The sequence below is a fragment of the Staurois parvus genome, unplaced genomic scaffold, assembly GCF_062004578.1.
Source record: "Staurois parvus isolate SC_StPar_1 unplaced genomic scaffold, SC_StPar_1.0 ptg001066l, whole genome shotgun sequence".
Taxonomy (NCBI): Eukaryota; Metazoa; Chordata; class Amphibia; order Anura; family Ranidae; genus Staurois; species Staurois parvus.
This window is the reverse complement of record NW_028318862.1, coordinates 3284833-3309449: the sequence shown is the minus strand read 5'-3', so window position 1 is coordinate 3309449 and position 24617 is coordinate 3284833. Positions and strand designations below refer to the sequence as shown.

Sequence of the window (24617 nt, the reverse complement as noted above, 5' to 3'; positions counted from 1 at the left end):
CAGATACAGCGAGTGCAGGGTCCGGGGAGACCAGATACAGCGAGTGCAGGGTCCGGGGAGACCAGATACAGCGAGTGCAGGGTCCGGGGAGACCAGATACAGCGAGTGCAGGGTCCGGGGAGACCAGATACAGCGAGTGCAGGGTCCGGGGAGACCAGATACAGCGAGTGCAGGGTCCGGGGAGACCAGATACAGCGAGTGCAGGGTCCGGGGAGACCAGATACAGCGAGTGCAGGGTCCGGGGAGACCAGATACAGCGAGTGCAGGGTCCGGGGAGACCAGATACAGCGAGTGCAGGGTCCGGGGAGACCAGATACAACGAGTGCAGGGTCCGGGGAGACCAGATACAGCGAGTGCAGGGTCCGGGGAGACCAGATACAGCGAGTGCAGGGTCCGGGGAGACCAGATACAGCGAGTGCAGGGTCCGGGGAGACCAGATACAGCGAGTGCAGGGTCCGGGGAGACCAGATACAGCGAGTGCAGGGTCCGGGGAGACCAGATACAGCGAGTGCAGGGTCCGGGGAGACCAGATACAGCGAGTGCAGGGTCCGGGGAGACCAGATACAGCGAGTGCAGGGTCCGGGGAGACCAGATACAGCGAGTGCAGGGTCCGGGGAGACCAGATACAGCGAGTGCAGGGTCCGGGGAGACCAGATACAGCGAGTGCAGGGTCCGGGGAGACCAGATACAGCGAGTGCAGGGTCCGGGGAGACCAGATACAGCGAGTGCAGGGTCCGGGGAGACCAGATACAGCGAGTGCAGGGTCCGGGGAGACCAGATACAGCGAGTGCAGGGTCCGGGGAGACCAGATACAGTGAGTGCGGGGTCCGGGGAGACCAGATACAGTGAGTGCAGGGTCCGGGGAGACCAGATACAGTGAGTGCAGGGTCCGAGGAGAGCGGATAGAGTGAATGCAGGGTGGGTTTAGTAATACTAAGTACTTTCAGCAGTTGATTTATTTACTTACAGAGTTAGCAGCTACTCCATTTTTGGAACCCTTTGCTGCTAAAGCCATTTTTGCATTTCTTGAACATGTTTTTAGAAAGTCATTTTAGGCCTGTGGGTTAGTTAAAACCCCCAAACATAATATTTTCTGAAAGCAAATAGAGAATAAAATAATGGTAGTAACAATGTTTCATGCAAAACAATAACTGCAAAAGGCTTTACCAAGTGCTAAATTTCAGCCAATAATACACTAAACTTTATTTGACAGCATACAAATGCAATATTTTGGTAAAATATAAAAGACATGGTTGCACCGAGTAAATAGACACCAAACATGTCAAGCAAAACATCACACTTTGGTGTCCTATATTTTCCATAGGAAAGGTTTAAAAGCTCCTACAAGTCATCAGTTTAGAGTTCACCATGAAGAGTGGACCTAAAAGTATTACTCTCAGTCCATCACACGCAGCGAAATGCAACATATATCGCAAGCAACATTTTCATATGCAGGCACCTCCGGCAGGTTCAGTTACGTCTGTGAGTACACGTGAATGTTGGCGGCAGGGCAGGCTAAAACTAATTTTTGAATGACGGCTACAGCGCGGTTGTCCAGTTCTGGGAGGGCATCATATGACATCCTTCTAGAACGTGACCCCCCCGCACGCCCACCCAGCGATCTCCGTGATCTACTGACACAGCTTTCACGTGATGTGGTAAAAGGCCAATTACAGCGGCCTTTTATCACGTGATCAGCTGTGTCCAATGACACAGCACATAACCGGTAAATGCAGTTGCCGGTTATCGCCTGCACTTTCCTCATGCTGTCAAAGCGTGAGGAAAGTAATGCCGATAACTGGCAATTGTCAGAGGACGGATCAGCACTGATAATCAGTGCCCACCAGTGCCACCAGTCAGTGCCCATCATTGTTGAATCATCAGTGCTGCCTACTCAATGCACAGCAGTGAAGGAGATCAATTACCCGTTTTCAAAATTTTATAATAGAAACAAAGAAAAACTTAAAAAAATGTCTGCTTTTTGTTCATAGTCAAAAAATAAAAACACCCAGCAGTGAGTAAATACAACCAAAAGAAAGCTCTATTTGTGTGGAAAAAAGTAATTTCATATGGGTACAATGTTGCATGACCGTGCAATTGTCATTAAAATGCGACAGCACTGAAAGCTGAAAATTGGCCGGGGCAGGAAGGGGGCATAAGTGCCCAGCAGGCAAGGGGTTAAAATGAATGTAAAGCTTTCTTAAAAAAAACCCAAAAAAAACCAAACGCACACACAAAAGCAAGTTGTTATACTTACCTGCTTGGTGCATTGGTTTTGTACAGAGCAGCCCGATCCTCCTCCTCTGGGGTCCCCTGTCAGTATTTCTGGCTCCTCCTCCCTTCCCAGTGCTCCCATAGGAAGCTGCCTCCTATGGGGGCACTCATGCGTGTGCGATCCCGAACCAGGCTCTTTGCATCTATTCAGCCACACAGCCCGGCTCACAATTTTTGGGCGACTGCAGCAGGAGCTAATGGCTCCACACTGCTCTCAGCCCAGCCTGTGAAAGTGGGGAAAGGGGAGAAAGGCTGCTGCAGGCATGGCATGCACAGCGCTGGATCGAGCCCGGGCTGAGGTAAGTATTTGGGGTGGCTGGGGGGTGTGATACTATTAAAAGGTTTTTTTTTCCCAGGTCAAAGCAGAGAATGCATTAAGCTAAAAAAAACCTTTTTCCTTTACAACCACTTGAAGGACTGTAGAACCTGAGGCTGTAGACATAACATTTCTGAATGACTGATTTTCACACCTGGCTAGCTATAGGTGATATGCTACACCGATTCCACAGAGTTGGGAACATATTTCACATACTTAATATCCAAATGCCAGGGCAATGGAAACTTTGCAGTAAGGGCATTTTGTACAGATGCGGCTATAGGTTTCCACACCTGGAGGAAGGTATGTCTATCACTGGAGGGCGTTTCTAAAAACATGCTAGACAACTCTAAAAAAATGATCTAGACACCAAAGGACAAGCGAATGAATTTGTATTCATGGATTCAACATTACTTTTAAATACTTAAAACTGAAATATGGGCTAAACAAAATGTCATACATGAGCCATACTGTTCTTTGTAACTCCGTGTCCATTTCTCCCAGATCTGAGCCCCTTTACAGGAGCTTGCTGTAAGAAAGGCCAGTCACTGCTGCTGTCTTCTTGTATAGGGTGACTGGCCTCGTCTCGGCCGCCTCCTGTAGTTTTCGGGCAGGCAACCTGTAGTGAATGGAACCTGTTGGATCTCTCCCCCAGCTCTACTCTCTGCGCAAGCTATGAACAGCACAGCGATGATGTCATCACCACTTTACAAGGTTCTTTTTCTTTTTTTGCAAAAGGCACTTGGTGCGCACAAAAAGGAGTTCTATCTTTTGAGGAATATATTAATAAGAATATTTTTGTTCCTAGAATTAAAGAATTTTAGGTATCAGTAGGTTATACATAATCAAAGAATAAATGGTGAGCGCAAGACAAAAAAAGGAAAAAATAAAGCAGCTAGCACAACATGGCAAACCCTCTGTCTCCACCAAATCACTACAATATCAATGTGCAGCGCTAATAAAAATGTGTGTTATAATGGGCAGCACAGTGGCTAAATGGTTAGCACTTCTGCCTGGCAGCACTAGGGTCGTTGGTTCAAATCCCAGCCACGGCACCACCTGCCTGGAGTTTGCATGTTCTCCCTGTGCCTGCGTGGGTTTCCTCCATGTACTCTGGTTTCCTCTCACACTCCAAAGACATGCTGGTAGGCTAATTGGCTCCTGTCTAAATTGTCCCTAGTATGTGTATGTATAAATGTAAGTTAGGGACCTTAGATTGTACACCCCTTGAGGGTTAGGGACTGATATGAATGTACAATATATATGTAAGGCGCTGCGTAAATTGACGGCACTATATTAGTACCTGAAATAAATAGTAATAAAAAAAAATAATCAATGATGACCAGTGTGATCATTGGTCTATACATAGCTTGGACCAATGTATAGACCATACCGGCTGATGCCCCAGGAAGCTAGAATCACTGAAGCAGACACCACTACTCTGGTGGTCTCCACTAGCTTCCAGGACCCATGCCGAGCAGCTGGCCTGATGCATTCTGAACACAGGTGGTCGGCCACTCAGCATGGCAGACATTCAAAGAATGCTTTGCATTATCTGAATGAATCTAAAGTGTTCTCTGGACAAAGTGGAGAGTGTGACATCACTGCCCCATCTCGTCCAATCTGAGAACAATTTGTATTCGTGAATGTAAAGTGTTCTCTGAACAAAGTGGAGAGTGTGACATCACTGCCCCATCTCGTCCAATCTGAGAGCAATTTGTATTCATGAATGTAAAGCGTTCTCTGGACAAAGTGGAGAGTGTGAGATCACTGCCCCATCTCGTCCAATCTGAGAACAATTTGTCCAGAGAACACTTTACATTCATGAATACAAATTGCTCTCAGATTGGACGAGATGGGGCAGTGATGTCACACTCTCCACTTTGTCCAGAGAACACTTTACATTCACGAATACAAAGTGGAGAGTGTGACATCACTGCCCCATCTCGTCCAATCTGAGAGCAATTTGTATTCGTGAAAGTAAAGTGTTCTCTGGACAAAGTGGAGAGTGTGACATCACTGCCCCATCTCGTCCAATCTGAGAACAATTTGTATTCATGAATGTAAAGCGTTCTCCGGACAAAGTGGAGAGTGTGACATCACTGCCCCATCTCGTCCAATCTGAGAACAATTTGTATTCATTAATGTAAAGCATTTTCTGATGGGAAGAGGTGGAGAGGCAGGATGGTGATATCACGTTATCCACCTTGTCCAACCAGAGAACGCTTTGCTTTCATTTAAGGCATGCAAAGCATTTTCTGAATGGCGCCCATGCCGAGCGGCCAACCTCCTGAGTTCAGAAAGCATCACGCCAGCCGCTCAGCACAGGACCCATAAGCAAGTGGAGATCACTGCAGTAGTGGTGTCTACTTCAGTGATTTTCAGCTTCCAGGGGCATCGACCAGGTGTGGTATTATACAGATTTACTTTGGTCGAAGTTGGACCAATGTAACGATGTATAAAATAACCATACTTGGAATTTGTCTTTAAAAAATAACTAAAAAGGCAAAACTTTGCTTTAGTTTTGGACAGAGTGGGGAGGGACTAGAGCACCTGTCAGGTTTTTATCAGTCTGTGCCACCATTAGGGAGATTCACCCTCTCTATTTGTCCTGTTTTCAGTTATCATTGAAAGTGAAAGTAAAAGAAACCTCAAATTTTGGGCTGTCCCCAGATAATAGAGGGCAATCTTCCAATGGGGACACTAGTTCTGGTGAATTGGGGGTCCCCAAGGAATTCCCTTAATTTGCAGGGATTTTTTCTCACTTCCAGTTTCAGAAATGGGACAGAAAGAGAAGGTATCTCTCTTTAATAGTACACAGATGGCAAGAAAATAATCTGACAGCCTCCCTTACGCTATCCAAAATGAAAAACAAAAAACAAAAAAACACAAAATTTTTTCCTACAGTACTACTTTAAGCTGTACCATCATGTGAATGGAGTGGGTGAGTAAAGGAAAGGTAAGATAATGATCTTGGGTGGGGGAGATCAAAGCAAATCTGGCACGCATTTACTTTAAAGGAATGTTGAGAGCTCTAATTTACATTATTATATTTCTGTATTTATTTCCTTGCCATATTTTCACGATTTCACGATTTAACAGACAGTATATATTAAACCAATACAAAGCAACCGGAGTGAACTCTAGATTCAGGCCTTTGACCTGGTTAATAAGAACACTTCAGGGTGCCATTTAGGAATCAGAACATGTGTTCAACACACTAAATGTCTGCAACGCCATGTATGTGGACTCTTCGCGGGAGAGAGAACAGCATATAACACGGCCAGCTGCGAGGGAGAGCCGAGAAGAAGATCAAGGTCCTTTGAAGTGGTGCGCGTGCTGACAACTTGAAACTATCTGGAAGCCGACAAGCGCCTCGGCTGCTCGTTATTTTATTATTCCTCCCACGGCAGAGGTTAAAACCACTTGATCTCATCTTCTTTTATTAAAGACATTAAGACACAGAGCTGTGCGCTACTATACTGGGGAATATCTGGTTCTATTTCTAAAGCTTACATAATCAGGCCCATACGCTACCCAGTATTTTGCATGGTGTGTCAAAGATTTGAGCATTTCCTAAACGTTACCTTAAGTGACACCAAAAAGTAGCATTAACCTGGCTTTTGCACTATACCCTCAGGCTGGTGTTTGAAACGTTCCTTTGGTCTTTGAACTATAAATTAGTTCACTGCAAGTTATGAAGTATTCCTAAGAGATTACATGATCTGCACCCAGGATCTTGTGCACTAAACAGCACTGGAAACTTTAGAAATATCTCATCTAGTAGGTATCAACCCGGTTGAAAAATCAGAATCCTCTTTCTGAACGCAGATGTGTTAAAACTGATCTCCATGTTTTAGTAAAGGTTAAACAATTTATTTGGACCAGCTTGAACTATTAAAGTGGAGTTCCACTCACCCTGTCAAAAAATAAAAGTCAGCAGCTACAAAAACTAGCTGACTTTTAAAAAACAGCCAGCCACTTACCTGTTCTTCGGTCCCGTGGTGTCCCCCGCAGCCCGTTTCACCAGCCGTCCTGTATTCCAGGAGGCCGGCATCTTCAGTGTGGGCACCCGGCTGTGACAGCTTGCGGCTTCACAGCCAAGTACCCACTGTGCATGCGCGAGTAGCGCTGCGCTCCATCAATGGTCCTGTAGTCTTCTGGGACCTGTCACGTGTCCCAAAAGACTACAGGGAGGGAGGGAGGACACCTTCTGGTTCCGATCACCTAGGCCAGTGGTCGGCAAGCCGCGGCTCGCGAGCCACATGTGGCTCTTTACACACTTTAATGCGGCTCTTCTGTGTGCCGGGCGCCCGCTCCCCTCCCTCCTCTCGGGCGGCCGCCCCAATAGTCAGGACTCTGCAGCTAGCCCAGCAATGGGCAAACTACAGCCCGTATACGGCCCGGCGGATCTTTTAATCCGGCCCGCGGAGCGTGGCAAACATTGGCTGTCAGGATGTAGGCGGGGCAGCGTGACGAACTCCTCTCACAGTCCGCCCTGAAGACCGGAACGGCGCGGGAACACGGCGAGAGGAACGCGCGGAGCAAAGGTAAGTGAATTGACACAATATGGGGGATGAATTACTATAGGGGGGATGAATTACTATAGGGGGGATGAATTACTATATGGGGGATGAATTACTATATGGGGGATGAATTACTATATGGGGGATGAATTACTATATGGGGGATGTATTACTATATGGGGGATGAATTACTATATGGGGGATGAATTACTATATGGGGGATGAATTACTATATGGGGGATGAATTACTATATGGGGGATGTATTACTATATGGGGGATGAATTACTATATGGGGGATGTATTTTCAGTTTTAAAAATGTGGCTCTCAAAATAAATTTCAATCGTGGTTTTGGCGAGATTTGGCTCAGTTGAAAAGAAAGGTTGCCCACCACTGACCTAGGCGTACGGACCGGAAGTGGGAGCGGGTACCTGTCAAATTCAGGTACCCGCTTCCCCCCTCCCCCCAAAGGTGCCAATCCTTAATGGGGAGCGGGGGAGCAGTCCTTAAAGCGGAATGTCCCCTTTTGGGTGGAGTTCCGCTTTAAACCTCTTACTAGATGTACCTGCTGTGTGAACTGTAAATAGCCTCAGCTACACTCTGTACACATTGCAGTGTTCCGGCTGTGGGCTTGGAACGTTCCATCCCTCTGCCAGAACTAATTCAAATGGAATTGAGCGAAGCTCAGCCATTCACAAGGAGCTTTGTATTCTATGCATGAATTGAAAGCTTCCTGTGATTGGCTGAGGCGAAGAGGTGAGCAGATGACGTCACAATTTCTGACTCCGCCATTCATTCGTAGAATACATAGCTCCCTGTGAATGGCTGAGCAGCAATCAGCCCGACTTAATTTTGCTCCAGGATTGAGACAGGAAGTTCCCATCCTGCCACCAGAACACACTGGAATACAGTTCATACAGCACACACATCCAGTAGGGAAGGTAATAGTTTAGATCTGCTTGGTCAAAACAAACTATTTAACCCTCACTAAAACCTTTAGCCTGGGTTCACACTGATGCGTCCGGAATTCGCAGCGTTTTCTAAGAGATCAGAATTTGCGCCCAGTTCATACGAACCACTGCGGGTGTGTATGTTAAGTTAACAACACACCAAAATCAGTCCGCAAAATGCGGTGCAATGTGCAGAATCGGATCGCATAGGTGTGAATACCCATGCGATCCAATTCTAGTGCGGACCCAAAAAAGGGTCCTGCACCTTTTTTGTGCGGATGCGATTTGAGCCATACATAATGTATGGCTCAAATCGCACCACACACAATTCGCATGTGATTTGCATAGGAATGCGGTGTGGTTCCTGTACGAATCACATGCAATGTACTGCACCGCATTAGTGTGAACCTAGCCTTCCATTAGAATATTATATAAAGGTATAATTAAAACCCCTGCCAGGTTTTTTTTGCCTTATTTGTCCCATTGGGGAGATTTCCCTTCACTTCCTGTCCCATGGTCAAAAAAGGAAGTGGGAGGAAATCCCTCCAATTTGAGGAAATCCCTGATTGTCATGAAGGTTACCAGTACTAGTGCCCTCATTGAAAAAATTCCCATCTATTCCTGTTCTGGTGACAACCCAAAATTTGGCATTTTTCGATTTCACTTTTGGAGAGAACAGTAAAAAGGAACAAACAGAAAAAAGGATGAATCTGCAAAATAGGGGCACAAACATCAATATAAAGCTGACGTGTTCTGATCCCTCTCCACACTATCCAAAATGTAAAAAGTTTATATTAGTTTATTATAACCATAAGCCACTTTTTTTTTGTTTTTAGAAGACTGAACTCACCATTCTCCCAGTGCTTCCAGACATCGCATGCGCCCCAAAATCAAATCTGAATCATCCTTGTTCACCTCCAGCTTCTTATCGTAGGCCACCAGGGCATCCTCCCACTCATGGAGCTTCTCGTACCAGGTAGCCTGGATCTCCTGCAGAAGGAAACAGCGATAGAGTTACCCACAGGGAGAATTCGAGGCACTAGACTTAAGCAGACATCGGCTGGGGTTAATATAAGGGAAAGGCAGATAAATCTCTATGTATCTATATATCTACCAAAAGACTTTGTTTATGTAACTTTGACGGGTACACAATCAGAAAATCGTACGAAAAATACTGCTTTTGAAGCAATTGTACGATAATTTGATCATTAGTACACAGCTTTCGCCTGAAATTATTTGAACAAAATTTTTTTTTGGTCCAAGAATACCACACAAATACATTGCATCACTGTTTTTTTTTTTGCATGCTAGTCTGACAGAAAAAAAAAAAAAAAGAAGACATTCATTCGTCCAATATGCTCATCGTGTTACGAAGCTTTACTTACCAATAGGCAAGTCTGCAGAGAATTCCCAAACTCTGGGTCCGGTGGCTCTGCAGCCTAGTGGGTCACATGCGTGACTACACAGATTTACTCTACGTTTAGGCTTCTACTCAGTTGCCATTTAAAAACGCAGTTATTTACCTGTTAACTGTATTTCCAGGAATCTTCTAGGACAGCTCACTTGAGAGATAGGGCTCCTCCCAGGAAACACCCACTCCACCTTTTTTTCCCCTTTATAGGCGTCCTCTCTCCCATTGGCCCCCAGTATAAGAATATGACCGAAGGCCTAGGAGAAAAACAAAGAAGAAAACCAGTAATAAAGCTATCCCCCATAGGTTCGCAACATACCTGCACATAATCGTGTGATCAAACAGTAATCGGGGGGGAGTTACGCTGTCCTAGAAGATTCCTGGAAATACAGTTAACAGGTAAATAACTGCGTTTTCCCGAGTCATCTTCTAGGACAGCTCACTTGAGAGGAGTAGAATAGAAATACGTACATTAGGGCGGGCACCCTGCTTGTAGGACCTTCCTGCCAAATGCCTGGTCCTTGCTGCCGATCAGATCCAGCCTGTAATGCTTAGTGAAGGTGGCGAAACTGGACCACGTCGCGGCTCTGCAGATCTGTCCGGGGGAGGCCCCCCCTTTTTCCGCCCAGGAGGCCGCAGTGGCCCTTGTGGAGTGGGCTTTTAGGCCGGGCGGTGGTGACAGGCCTGCCGACTTGTAACCTTCCGAAACTGCCTCTCTGATCCATCTGGCGATGGTGCCCTTGGAGGCACCGTCCCCCTTCCTTGGTCCCTGGAATAGGATGAAAAGCCGGGACGAGCGTCTCCATGTCTTTGTGCGTTCGATGTACGTGATCAAACACCGTCTTACGTCTAACCTGCTACAGTCCTCCGCGCTGCCCGGATCGGCCTCCAGGGAAGGTATTACTATTTCCTGAGATCTATGGAAGTGTGACGCGACCTTAGGTAGGAAGGCCGCGTCCGTGCGGAGGATGATTCTATCCAATAAGATGGTGCAGTACGGCTCGATCACTGAAAGGGCATGCAACTCGCTGACCCTGCGGGCAGAAACTAGTGCCGTGAGGAGGATGGTTTTAAGAGTCAAAGATCTGAGCGAACATTCATCCAGCGGTTCGAAAGGCCCCCGCTGAAAGCTCTTCAGGACTGTGCCCAGGTCCCATGATGGAAGTTTTGGCAAGGACGGGGCACGGCGCCTGGAGATAGCCCTCAGGAATCTGATTACTAATGGGTCTGCCGCCAACCTCAGCTCGAGAAAGTTCGACAGAGCCGCTACCTGTACTTTGAGGGTATTGGCGGCCAGACTCTTATCCGCCCCGGCTTGAAGGAATTCAAGAACTGTATGCAAAATGGGCGTGCCCGGTGCTTCGTTTCTGACCTTCCAGGCGGAAAACTTCTTCCAGACCTTGTCGTACAAGGCGTTCGTCGACCTCTTCCGGCCATCCAAAAGGGTGGCGACCACTCTTGCCGAGAGCCCCTTTTCCGCTAGCCTGTCCCGCTCAGAAGCCACGCCGCTAAGGACAGCCTTTCTGGATGAGGATGCATCACCCTCCCTTGGTTGAGTAAATCGCGTGTGGGTGGTATCATCCAAGGGTCTGCTAAACTGAGCTCCTTCAACCGGGAGAACCAAGATCTCTTGGGCCAGAATGGCGCGATCAGAATAACTTTGGCTTGAGACACCCGGATCTTCTGAATCACCTTCGGCAGTAGTCTGAATGGAGGGAAGGCATAAAGGAGGTCTCCTTCCCACTGCTGGGCTAGCGCATCTATCCCCTCGCTTTTGGGGTCCTTCTGCAGGCAGAAGTACCTTTCCCGCTTTGTGTTCTGGCCGTTGGCAAATAGATCGATAGAGGGAGAGCCCCACCTGGCGCAAATCTGATCGAACGCTGACTGGCTGAGGCACCATTCTGTCTGGATGACCGCTCTTCGGCTCAGTTGATCCGCCAACTGGTTCAGGTCCCCTTTCAGATGTACTGCCGTGATGAACTCCAGGTTTTCCTCCGCCCAGCTCAGGAGGGATCCGGCCAACTCCATCAGCCTTGGGGACCTTGTGCCTCCCTGCCTGTTCAAATACGCCACAGCAGTGGTATTGTCGGAGAGAATCTGGACACCTCTCCCCCTTATCTTTTCCTGAAAGGTCGTAAGTGCCTTGAAAACTGCCAACAGCTCCCTGTAATTTGACGACCTGCTGGAGTCTACTGCACTCCACGTGCCCTGGGCCAGGCCGTCTTCCATATGGGCGCCCCAACCAGTCATGCTTGCATCCGTGGTGATCCGCAGTGGGTTGGCCAGCCTCCAACTTCTTCCTTGTTCCAAGGTGAGGCTGCTTCCCCACCACCTTAGCGATTCCTTCACTTCGTGCGTGATGCGGATCCTGGAACTCAGACCTGCTCGGCTGCCGTCCCAGTGGGAAAGGGTGTGATTTTGCAGCACCCTGGAGTGAAGTTGCGCCCATTGCACCCCTGGTATTGCCGCTGTCATCCGCCCGATTATTCTCATCGCGGTCCTGACCGTGCAGGTCGACATCCTCCGGAGGGCCCTTGTGTCCTGCCGCAGGTTGAGGGCTTTTTCTGATGTTAGGTACGATCGGGCCTGTGCGGAGTCCAGGACGTACCCCAAGTACGTAATCCTCTTGGAGGGGGTTAGCTGTGACTTCTCCTTGTTGATAAGCCACCCCAAACTTTCCAGAAAAGATATCGTACGTTCGATGTGCGATCTCAGGCCTCCCTCTGTGTCCGCAAATACAAGCAGGTCGTCCAAATAGGGGATAATGTTTATCCCTTCCAGTCTCAAAACTCTTAAAGGCTCCGCTAAAATCTTGGTGAATATCCTCGGGGCCGACGACAGGCCGAAGGGGAGTGTGTTGAACTGAAATAGCACCGGACCCTTTTCTCCTTCCAGCGCAAACCTCAGGAATCTCCTGGAATCTTCTCTTATCGGGACATGTAGGTATGCGTCTTGCAGATCTATCGAGGCCATGAACACCCCAGGTGAAAGGAGTTCCTTCACCGTGTATATGGATTCCATACGGAATTTGCTGGGCCTCACGAACTCGTTCACCTTCCGCAGATTCAATATCATCCTGTAAGTACCTGACGGTTTTTTCCTTAGAAAGAAATGGGAGAAGAATCCACTTCCCCTTTCCTCTTCTCTCAACTGGCAGATAACGTTCTGACTGAGCATATTTTGTAGGAGGGCCACCAGCGCATCCGCCATAGCCCTGTCCTTTGGCAGGGGTGTTGCAAAGAATCTCTGAGGGGGGGCCCTTGTGAACTCTATTCTGTACCCCCTGTGGATGGCCTCCAGAATGTAGGTGTTCTGGGTTATCCTTAGCCATTGTGCGTGGAAGCGCCCCAGTCTCGCTCCCACCTGGCCTCTCCAGTCACTTCGGCTGGGTTTTGGGTCTATTCTGGCCGGGGTTGAAAAGGAAACCTCCCCTGCCTCTCGGCTCGTTCCTGCCTCTTCTTGCGCCCCAGCCTGGGCGCTGGGTTTGGAACCTAGCTTCCCTTGACGCGTATCGCCTGGATGGGCGAAACCCCTTCCGTCCAACCTGCCTGCTGGGGACCGGGAAGCTCTTTTTCCTGTCGGCCGACCTTTCCAGGACTGAATTCAGCTCCGGGCCGAAAAGGAGTTTACCTTCAAACGGCAGGCCACAGAGTTTAGATTTGGAGGCCAGATCCCCCTGCCACGATTTCAGCCAGATAGCCCTCCTTGCCGTGTTTATGAGCGCTGTAGATCTAGCAGAGAGTCTGATGGTCTCTGCTGATGCGTCCGCGATGAAGGCTACCGCTTTCTCCAGCACCGGAAGGGACTTCAGAATCTCTTCCCCCGGAGTGCCTTGTTCCAGATGCGAACGGAGCTGCCCCAACCACACATCCAGGGTTCTGGACACACAGGTCGTTGCCACTGCAGGTTTAAAATTCACTGCGGACGCTTCCCATGCCCTCTTCAGGAAGGCGTCCGCTTTCCGATCCATCGGGTCTTTTAGGGACCCACCGTCTTCAAAGGACAGATCCGTGTCCTTCGAGATCCTCGAGAGAGGGGCGTCTGGCTTTGGGCAAGTCTCCCAAACCGAGGCATCTTCCTCCTTAAAGGGGAAACGTCTCTTGAGGTTCTTGGGAAGGAAAGCCTTCTTCTCTGGCTCTTCCCATTCTCTCCTGATCGTGGACCATAGGGCAGGGTGTACTGGGAATGTACGGCTGCTTTTTGCCTGTAGCCCTGCGTACAGTTGGTCGTGGAGGGAGAGGTCCTGCTGTTCTTCCTCCAGATCCAGGGTCTCATAGATCACCTTTAACAGGTCCTCCGTGTCTTCCACCTGAAAAAGGAACCTGTCTGCCTTTGGGCCCTGAGCCTCAATCTCACCCTCCTCCGAGTCTGAGGTGTCCGACTGTTCGTCCTCCCAGTCCCTTACCGGCGCTACCAGCTTCCTCTTTTTCCCCCCTTGGGTGCCAGAAGTGCCCGGTTGGGGCTCATCCTGGGCCGGTCCCGGCTTCTGTTCTCTGAAGCTTTGAAATGTCTTGGACATCTCTTGTGTCATATTCTGTAGGAAGTCTTTAAAAAGAGATCCAGACTCCTTCTTGATGAGCTTGTCTATGCACCCCTGGCAGAGCTGCTTCCTCCAGGAGCTCGCCAGTTTCTTCCTACAAGTGGCACACTTCTTTTTCTGCTCACAAGGAGCTTCTTTCTCCCCTCTATCCTCCTCCTGTGGGCCCATCTGGGGACAAGGAGATACACGCTTTCATGCGTCTGTAACAGCAACGCCTCCCCCCCCTGTGCCACTGTGAAAGCTCCAGCTGTGGGCCTGGGGGGGGGGGGGGGGGAGAGGGGGGCTGTGTGTGCGTGGGGGGTACCCAATCATCCCGGGGAGGGGGGGGGGGGAGAGGGGGGGGGGGAAGGAGGGGGGTAAAAACAAAAGAAAGTTGCCAAACAAGGCCCTTACCTTACTGCAGGCCTCCCCCGCTCCTGACAGATCTGCCTCCATGCCGCCGCAGACTCTGCCTCGGTGCGACGGTTTTTCAGGGGCTGGTGGGCTCCGCCCCCCCCCCTGCGATCCCCCCTCGCCGACCCCCCTCTCACGGCCGCCGGTGGAGAAGCGGCCGTGGCACGGGTTCCTTCCACGGCCCGCCGCCCATTTCCAAGATGGCGGCGGCCGTTCCCTGCTCCTGCGCCGGAAGTGACGCGATCGCAGCGTCCAGACCCACCGCAGCCGAGCCTCCTGGCCATGCTGCCGGGATCCAGGAGCAGGTAAGACTTACCTGAAACCCCCAGGGAAAGGCACCAATGCCTCGGTCGGCGGAGCGGGCTCTACCCCCCTGGAGAGCCCCGCTGGGACCATCTGGGGCCGACGCCCCCACCCCACAACGGGCATCCCTGGTGAAACTGGCTGAAAGGTCCCCCCCCCCCTCACAAGACCCCTGCCTTGCTTGGAGGAAGGGGGGGGCCCCAGCCAGGGACCCTCTGTACTCCGCCAGAGAGCCCAGATACAAAATAAAAAACGGGCGTAGCTCCTTCCTGGCCGGAGGAAACACTAAAACTGGGGGCCAATGGGAGAGAGGACGCCTATAAAGGGGAAAAAAAGGTGGAGCGGGTGTTTCCTGGGAGGAGCCCTATCTCTCAAGTGAGCTGTCCTAGAAGATGACTCGGGAAAAGCACAGTTCTGATAAGGTTCTAAAACTTTTTTCTTTTCACTTTTACAGATCCTTTTCAAATAAACATATAACAAAGATTCTGTGACCGTTTCCAAAGGTGTTTTTGGCTGAACCTGCCATGCCATATATATGGCATAAATATACTGAATTTGTCTGCCGAAGTTCAAGGTACATCCTTGAAACACGTCACTTCAAGACCAGGTCTCATACCTGTACACAGCCTGTGCCCCCTCTTCTATCTTAATGCAGCCAGGAGATTTAAATAGCCATTGCATCTATCATTTGGGAGTAGATCTCATCTCCAGCAGAGACAGGTGCTTCATTCCCCTCTAGCCCTGCCACTGGCCATAGTGTGCAGGCTTACATGGAACCAGGGGCGGACTGATAACTCATGGGGCCCCCGGCCAATAGGGGATCATGGGGCCCGTGTCCTTGCCAAACTCAAAAAAGCCTAAGAAAAAGGTACTAGGGGCATCTAATGGGGCCCCCTACTGACCCCGGGCCCTCGGGCAGTACCCGAGTTTCCAAATGGTCAGTCCGCCCCTGCATGGAACTGTCCCCTGATGTGCCTCAGTACAAGCTGAGCATACGCGAGTTGCCACTTTTGTTTTATATAATAAATGTTACCATTTTATTGCACAAGATCGGTTTTCTTTTCTTGTGATTTATGCACAAATACCTTTCATTAAGCTTCAAATGGCTGTAAACATTTTTTAACCTAATGCATAGAATGCACTAAAGTATCACCCTCTCATCCCACCTTAGGCCTCATGTACACTGCTAGAATTTTTTTTGTCAAAGCCCCTGAACTCAACTCAAATGCCCATGTGTCCATGTACACGTAGGCTTTTACCAGATTTTAACCAAAAGTATATATCCCAGCGCCAAAAAAAGGAAAAACTATATGATTATGCAGCTGTGCACCAGTGAAAAAACACCAATAATAAACACAAAAACAGCACAAAATCTAAAATTAAAATAACACAAATAGATAAACACTAAATTTATAATAAGTGTCCGTGAAAAAATATAAGTCCTTATTCCCATTAAAACCAAAAAAAAAAATCAATCAAAAATCTTCCAAAATGTGCTTCCACCTATCCACCACGTGAGAAATAATGTTGACCACACTCACCAGATGGAGGTGAGTAGTGAGCCTTATAGGATATAAGGGATCCTACAACCCCTCCAAAAGGAACTCAAATCTCCTTCACCCTGCTATGGTATAGCCCTCGTCTCCACTCTATTTCTCCATGGATTCCTCAGAGCTCAGGCTCAGCAGATGAACAAGTCATCCTTGGTCAACATTATTTCTCACGTGGTGAATAGGTGGAAGCACATTTGGAAGATTTTTGATTGATTTTTTTTTTGGTTTTGATGGGAATAAGGACACATACAGTGGGGATCGAAAGTTTGGGCACCCCAGCTAAAAACTTGTATTAATGTGCATAAAGAAGCCAAGGAAGATGGAAAAATCTCCAAAAGGCATCAAATTACAGATTAGACATTCTTATAATATGTCAACAAAAGTTAGATTTTATTTCCATCATTTTACACTTTCAAAATAACAGAAAACAAAAAAATGGTGTCTGCAAAAGTTTGGGCACCCTGCAGAGTTAATATCTTGTACTGCCCCCTTTGGCAAGTATCACAGCTTGTAAACGCTTTTTGTAGCCAGCCAAGAGTCTTTCAATTCTTGTTTGAGGTATCTTTGCCCATTCTTCCTTACAAAAGTCTTCCAGTTCTTTGAGATTTCTGGGCTGTCTGTCACGCACTGCTCTTTTAAGGTCTATCCATAGATTTTCAATTATGTTGAGGTCAGGAGATTGTGAAGGCCATGGCAAAACCTTCAGTTTACGCCTCTTGATGTAATCCCCCGTGGATTTCGAGGTGTATTTAGGATCATAATCCATTTGTAGAAGCCATCCTCTCTTTAACTTCAGCTTTTTCACAGATGGCATCAAGTTACCATCCAAAATTTGCTGAAATTTTATTGAATCCATTTTTCCTTCTACTCGTGAGATGTTCCCTGTGCCACTGGCTGCAACACAACCCCAAAGCACGATTGATCCAACCCCATGCTTAACAGTTGGACAGAGGTTTTTTTCATTAAATTCTGTGCCCCTTCTTCTCCAAACGTACCTTTGCTCATTCCGGTCAAAAAGTTCAATTTTAACCTCATCGGTCCACAGAACTTGTTTCCAAAATGTATCAGGCTTGTCTGTATGTTCATTTGCAAAGTTCAAACGATGATTTTTGTGGTGAGGACGTAGAAGATGTTTTCTTCTGATGACTCTTCCATGAAGACCATATTTGTACAAGTATCTCTTTATAGTGGAATAGTGTACCACAACTCCAGTGTCTGCCAGATCTTTCTGGAGGGATCGTGCAGTCAAACGTGGGTTTTGAATTGTTTTTCTCACAATCCTGCGAGCTGTTCTGTCTGATATTTTTCTTGGTCTTCCAGATCTTGCTTTAACTTCCACTGTTCCTGATGACTGCCATTTCTTAATTACATTCCGAACAGAGGATATTGACATCTGAAAACGCTTTGCTATCTTCTTATAGCCTTCTGCAGCTTTGTGAGCGTCAACTATTTTCAGTTTCAGTTTTCTAGACAACTACTTAGAAGAACCCATGGTGCTGATTGTTGGGGCAAGGTCAGATGAGTCTGGGCATTTAAAACCTTTGAGATTGACATCACCTGGTCTTCCCAGACGATGATTGAGAACAATCCATGACACTGGCAGGTCTCAGCTTGGCAAAGGGGGCAGTGCATGCTATAAATTCTGCAGGGTGCCCAAACTTTTGCAGACGTCATTTTTTTGTTTTCTGTTATTTTGAAAGTGTAAATGATGGAAATAAAATCTAACTTTTGTTGACATATTATAAGAATGTCTAATCTGTAATTTGATGCCTTTTGGAGATTTTTCCATCTTTCCTTGGCTTCTTTATGCACATTAATACAAATTTTTAGCTGGGGTGCCCAAACTTTCGATCCCCACTGTATATATATATATATATATATATATATATATATATATATATATATATATATATATATATATATTTTTTTTTTTTTTTTTTTTTTTTTCACGGACACTTATTATAAATTTAGTGTTTATCTATTTGTGTTATTTTAATTTTAGATTTTGCGCTGTTTTTGTGTTGTTTGTTTTACCAGAGTTTAGAGGCAGTTAAAAGTCCCTCTTCTGAACACAGAATAATTGTGTTCAAGAGAGAAACATTTTGGCCAAAATGTTTAGCGCTTGGCCATTTATCCATATTAATGGAAAATACTCTGGCCAATCAAAGGAATAAACGTCCAAGTGCTATACGCGACTAAATGCGGTACAAGTGCTTTGCATTTTTCTGCTGGCAGAAGAGTTTAACGACTAGGTGAGTTCAAGTGTATATAAGGCCTTATACTTAACTGTGCAATTACTCGATCCAGTGCAGTGCCCATCTACAGCAGTTCTCACAGGCTTGGCTGAGAGCAGTGGGAGCCATTGCTTCTGCTGCTATTAGTCAAATAATGTGATGAGGGAGCAGGGAGCAAGGCCAAGCTTCTTTGTATCAATGGACAAAGGCAGTGGGGCTTGAGATCAATCACACAGGTCTGCCATGATAGGAAGAGGCTTTCAATGGTGGCACACCAAGAAGAGGAGGAGCCAGGAGTTCCGGTGGGAAACACAAGAAGAGGAGGTTTGGGGACCCTCTGAGCAATTCAATTGCACAGAGCAGGTATTAACTTTACTGTAATTTTAATAAACACATTTTTAAACTGTATAATGACTTTCACATGCTGGATTGAACACAATGTTTTACCTGTGGATTTACTTGCTATCCTGACCATTACCAGAGCAGTTTGCTAACCAATTCACCGCTGCATTATTATTATACAGTATTTATAAAGCGCCAATAGTTCGCTCAGCGCTGTAATTATTTGAAAGATTGCATTATGTGAAAGATTGTCAAGTAGTGATTTTTTAAAAATTATCCTCATTTTTATATACAGCGGGTAAAATAAGTATTGAACACGTCATAACTTAATTTCTGAACTTATTTGTTTTGGTTTCTTTGTATGTATAGATTGCATTGCTTGTTACTGATATTTGGTGAAAATTTCAGGTTAATAGCATTTTTAGAAATATATTTACCCAGAAAAATGGTGACGTGTTTAATAGCCATTTCACCAGATGTATGACTAAAGTTATGAATAGATTCCTAAATCGATTTTAGGAACAAACTTTTGGTTTCTGTAATCACAAATCTAGGTTCTATATGAATATGTTCATACAGACTCAGATTATCTACTGAGAAATATGCATTTTATCAAATCAAGAATGACAGTGTGTGATTTCAGACAGACTGTATAAAATCACATGCACATATTCCAGTGAAACAAGAATCGGATCTGTGCAAAAAAATATAAAATCAGATTAGCAAAATCGAATAAATCTCAAATAAAAAGAATTTTCCAGTTTTCGCTATATTTTTAAATCAAAACAAAATTGCAAACAGTATCAATTTGTAATGTCTGGGGTTCTAAACAAATGAAGCTGTGGTGAATTAGATAATGGGGACCGATTTGTCATTGTTACATGCAGCACTGATGCCAATCTCCATCCTAGCAATGTCCCTGTATACAGCTCCAAAGCTAAAGGAGACACTTGCAAGCAGCACACTTGTTTACAATGGTTGAGTGAGGAATAAAGTGATGATCAGGTGGTGTTAAACTCTGATAAAAATACAGTCAAAATCAAGAATGGCATTGAAACCTAAAGCCTTTATATGTTCAATAGCAAGAGGTGACCCAAAAAAAGTCTACAGGGAAAACAGGAAATCCCTTTACAGATGGCCCAACTTAAAGTGCTTCAGTGAAAAAAAATTGGGTGAAAAATCAGAGTTTTGCATGGAAGTAGTACGTATCCAGAGATGTATAGAATCACATGGAGATATAGGCTGTCAGTATGAACTCCCATCTATAGGAGTCACAGTTATATCAACACGCAGTAGTTATCCAGACAGATATCACCCCACCTTACCGACTAGATAGCTTTATAGAGGCCAGGGGCGGACTGACCATTTGGAAACTCTGGCACTGCCCAAGGTCAGTAGGGGAAACCATGAGATGTCCCTGGTACCTTTTTCATAGGCTTTTTTGAGTTTGGGCAAGGACAAGGGGCCCCAATGATCCCCTATTGCCCGGGGGTCCCATCAGTTGTCAGTCCGCCCCTGATAGAGGGTGTCCCTCTCCAAGGGTTTGGATGGTCCTGACTTTAATATATTTGAATTACAGACCAGGAGCAAGTATTCCGTGATCAGAAAACGGTCAGAGAAGTTCTCATCTCTCTGTTTCAGAGAAGACTCCAAAAACTTAAAAAGCATTGAATCAAAGCATCGGCATGACAGCCAGCAAACAACATTCTCAAAAGGAGATGTCAACCCTTATAACCAACTATGACAGTGTCACTTTAAAAAGGAGAAGTATGGCCCAAGGTCTTTTGGCCCTACTTCTCCTGTGGGTCACAGTAGTACTTTCTGCACTCCTGTGACCTAGATTCAGCCAACAGTGGGCTAAAGTCTGCTGTCGGCTTATGTCCAGGCTCCACAGGGATCCCAACAATAGTGTTGGGATCCGCCCAGATGAGTGACCAGTAGCTGGCTCAGACTCTCATTGTGCCACTGAGAGCCTGAGCTAGCCATTCACACCCCCTCCACAGCCTGACACTCCAGTGAGTGCTGGAGGGGCAGACCAGAGAGCCATGCACTGACAGTCACTGAAGACTGAGAACTGAGTGATCAGTCTTGGTGACAGGGACAGATGCAGCATCAAAGCATTGCTGCATCCACCTACGTATGTTTGTTTTTTTTTAGAATCCTGCACTTCTCTTTTAATAAAGCTGGACATACACTAAGACTGCTGAACCACAGCCCGGCGCTCCAGTGAGTGCTGGAGGGTTAGAGCACATAGCAGTGACTGACAGTAACTGTTCTATGCTCAGAACAGACCCAAGAACTGAGCAAATAAGTGATATTTGACTGCTCAGGTCTCTATGTAGTGGCGGTAGGGGACAGACACCACATTGGATGCTGCATCTACATAGCTACTGTAAGTATGACATTTTTTTTTTATTTTATTTAGAATTCCTCACTTCTCTTATTAAAGCTGGCCATACACTGACTGAGCCTGCTGAACCATCTGAAGTTCAATTAGTATGTGACCATTCCTGCTCACAAAAGGTAATTGTATTGGAAAATGTTCCAATCAGTGTCAGCCACGTACGTGTGTGTGACCGCGCGTGTGAGTGTGTGCGCGTTCCTCCATTCACCTCTTGTTTGCCTGCTGGCTGAATGAAAAACAAAAACAAAAAAACACGTATGACCAGCTTTATGCATGAAATCCACAACAACTAATTGGGTTCAGTTTACTGAAGTTAGCTCAGTAGAATAACTGGCTCTTGTGGTTTCCTTCATTTAAACCCCTTTAATTGCTTTTGATCTGAAAATTACATAATGTATAGATTATTTTTGTAAAGCCAAGTCAATTATTTCAAAAGAAATTAATAACTAGGAAGCAAGATTTTTTTTTTCCTCCTTCTTGAACATAAATTTTCTTTTCTTGGAGTGCCTGTGGTTAGCGGTTGAGTCGGCTGTGGGATTCTTTGGATTAGGATCTATAAACTTTCCTGGGAAGCTGTGGTTTCGGGGCACGTCAAAAGGTTCCCTGTTAATCCTCAGGTTTGCAGAATCCTCTCTGATCGTCTTACACTACTTCAGAGAGACCTGCAGCCCTCACGCTGAGGTCATGGCTCCTTGCCCTGGGTCTCTGCAGAATGACATGGTACTCCGGGGATATTCCAGATCAGCACATAGGCGAGGACTTGGCTTTGAAGGAGATCTGCGAGTAGTGCCTTTGGATGGGGGATGGCCCTGCTCTGGGTGCCTCTTGTACAATGACGTTATTCTCTGGGAGGGTGAGGTAATCGGGAGACATTTCAGTAAAAGTTGAGCCCCGAAGGAAGTAATTAAAGCCGCTTTCTCGACCGTACACCTAACACAGTAAGGCCTTTGTGAAGAGGCCTCGGCTGGGGGACTAAATTCAGCTTAGCCACCTCTGTCAACCATTTCCTCATCTGTTCTCTACTACTGCTACTGCCTATAGCAAAGTTTACTTGTCTGCCTTAAGCGTGGACATAACATTCTGTAAAAGGGGGTGGGATAGATTTTAACTCTCAGGCTGGCCATACACTGATCAAATTTTGGACGATTCCTGGATAATTGGTTGAATCTTTTTTCTGTCAGTGGCCCTTTTGGCACTACCTGACTTGACAAATCAATTTTCAACTAACTTTTGTAAAAAAAAAATATTTCAGCCAAACAGCAACTGCATCCAATCAGATGCATACACGGTTTAGGTATTCTGGCATCCGATGTTGCTGGCTGTCAGAATACAATGGCCAACACTGCAGACTAGCGTGGATCGATTGATTTCTCTGGTTCAGCCTGCTGGGCTCAACAATAGAGATCCTAGCATGTATGGCAACCTTTAGATTCCTAAAGTAGATCTAGACTTCTATGCATTAAAGCAGAACTAAAAGGCAAAACTTTTTTTGTTTTGGATTGAGTGGTGATTATAACACCTTTCTGGTTTTTATTGGTGTTTGTGTCCCAGTTAGGGAGATTCATCTTCCCTATTTGTCCTGTTCTCTTGCCGAGAGTAAAAGTGAAAGAAAATCCCAAGTTTGAGTTGTAACCAGAACAGGAATACCTTCCAATGGGGACACTAGTTCCGGAGAAGACTGGGAACTCCCTCACTTTGAAGAGATCTCCTCTCACGTCTTTATTTTGCCATGGGACAGGAAATAAAAGGGAAAGCTCCCCAATTGGACAAAGATGGCAAAATAGAAGATTTACAGGGAACCTTCCCTTATCAAAAATGGAAAAAAAAAAAAAAAAAAAAGAAAATAAACACTTTTGCCTTTAGCTGTACTTGTCAGGCCTGGGCAAATTTCAACCAGAACAAGGAACCATCAAGATCACAAGCCCTGACTTGTCTGCTTTGTGGTAGGAAAAGTTATGATCCTTGAGCTGACAAAATGTGGCCTTGAGAAGGGGAAGGGAGCATTTGGGCCCGAGGATTTCACATACATGCTGATATAGCTATTGCCAGTGGGGAGGCAGAGACCGAAATGCTGGAACTATTAACCTCCCTGGCGGTATGATTCTTTCCAATTTTTTGTGCTGAAAGCGGTACCATTATTTTGCATGGAAATATGTAGTTTTTTATTGTAGGCTGTAATTTTTAGGAATAACTCCCTGAAATCTGCCCGAACAAGAGTCTAGTAAACATTCCGGGTATGATAAAATTTGAAACACAAAATCATAAATTATAATTTAATAAATAATCATAAAAAATAATATAATAATAAATTTAATTCAATGATATAATCAAACCAAAAACACTGAAATTTGAAATACAGAGGCAAATTCGCACATCACTGAGCAAAGTCGCAGAATCGTTTTCAGTGTCTGATGACGAATTTCCCCCACGAATCATTATCACTCAATTCTGCAAGTGGTTCTGATTTACTATCGCTGTTCTAAAACCGCTTTTGACGTAAAGGGACGCTTTTTGGACGCCATGGACTTTTCTAAGTTTCCAGGCAGAAAGAACATTCAAAATGCAGGCAGGGCGCAGGACAAAGCACTCGGGACAAAATATATGTGAAATGCATTGAAACAGCAATGACAGCAAAAATTACATTTTTTAAAAATTTCAAATTTCCCGCCCGTACGTCCCGACGGCACAGGGACCGGAACACAGAAGCCGGATGCCGGCATCGACCGGAGGAGATGGCCGGGGATGCTGCAGGGGACGCATCGCGGGAGCGAAGGACAAGGTAAGTGCTGCAGGGACCCCCTGAGCAACGCCGCATGGTAAGCCCGAGTGTAGCTCGGGGTTACCGCTCTTGGTACTGAAATTTTACCCCGAGCTACACTCGGGAATACCGCTGAGGAGGTTAAGTAAAGTTGGCACAATGCAAGAACGTAACAGTTAATGTGACTGTATTAGCAGAGGGCATTGTGCAAAACAAACTAAACTCATTTCTCACATGCTGAAAGAACTTTGCTAGAACTGTCTTGATATTTGGGCTTAGACCAGGAAGCTACTGAAGAAATGTAAAAAAATAGAGTAAAAAAATGTAAAACAAAAATGTAAAAAATACCCACTGGTATTTGTAACATTAGCTGATTGATTGTAACAAAGCAATTGATTGGTTTAATTCAATTTAATAAATCCTTTGTTTAAAAGAAAAATGGCAGACTTTATTGTTAAGATATTGAAACCATCTGAAAGATAAAAATGAATCAAGGAAGCAACATACGAAGTAGCAGATCAGTAACAGAAAAGTACATAAAAACCGTGTGCAGCTCACATTTGTCAGGTACCCAGATGTGAAGGCAACCACTGTTCACATGTGGGAGAACTGTC

At 46.1% G+C, this 24617-nt stretch overlaps 1 protein-coding gene across 7 annotated transcripts in view; it reads right to left on the bottom strand.

Annotated features, from left to right (window-relative positions):
* MTOR (mechanistic target of rapamycin kinase) overlaps nucleotides 1–24617 on the bottom strand; it is a 216320-nt gene that overhangs the window by 85312 nt on the left and 106391 nt on the right. For all 7 annotated transcript variants that reach the window (XM_089658401.1, XM_089658405.1, XM_089658403.1 and 4 more), the window contains exon 32: nucleotides 8916–9055. In XM_089658401.1, coding sequence (XP_089514527.1) covers nucleotides 8916–9055 — 140 coding nt within the window. The remainder of the gene's footprint in view (nucleotides 1–8915; nucleotides 9056–24617) is intronic.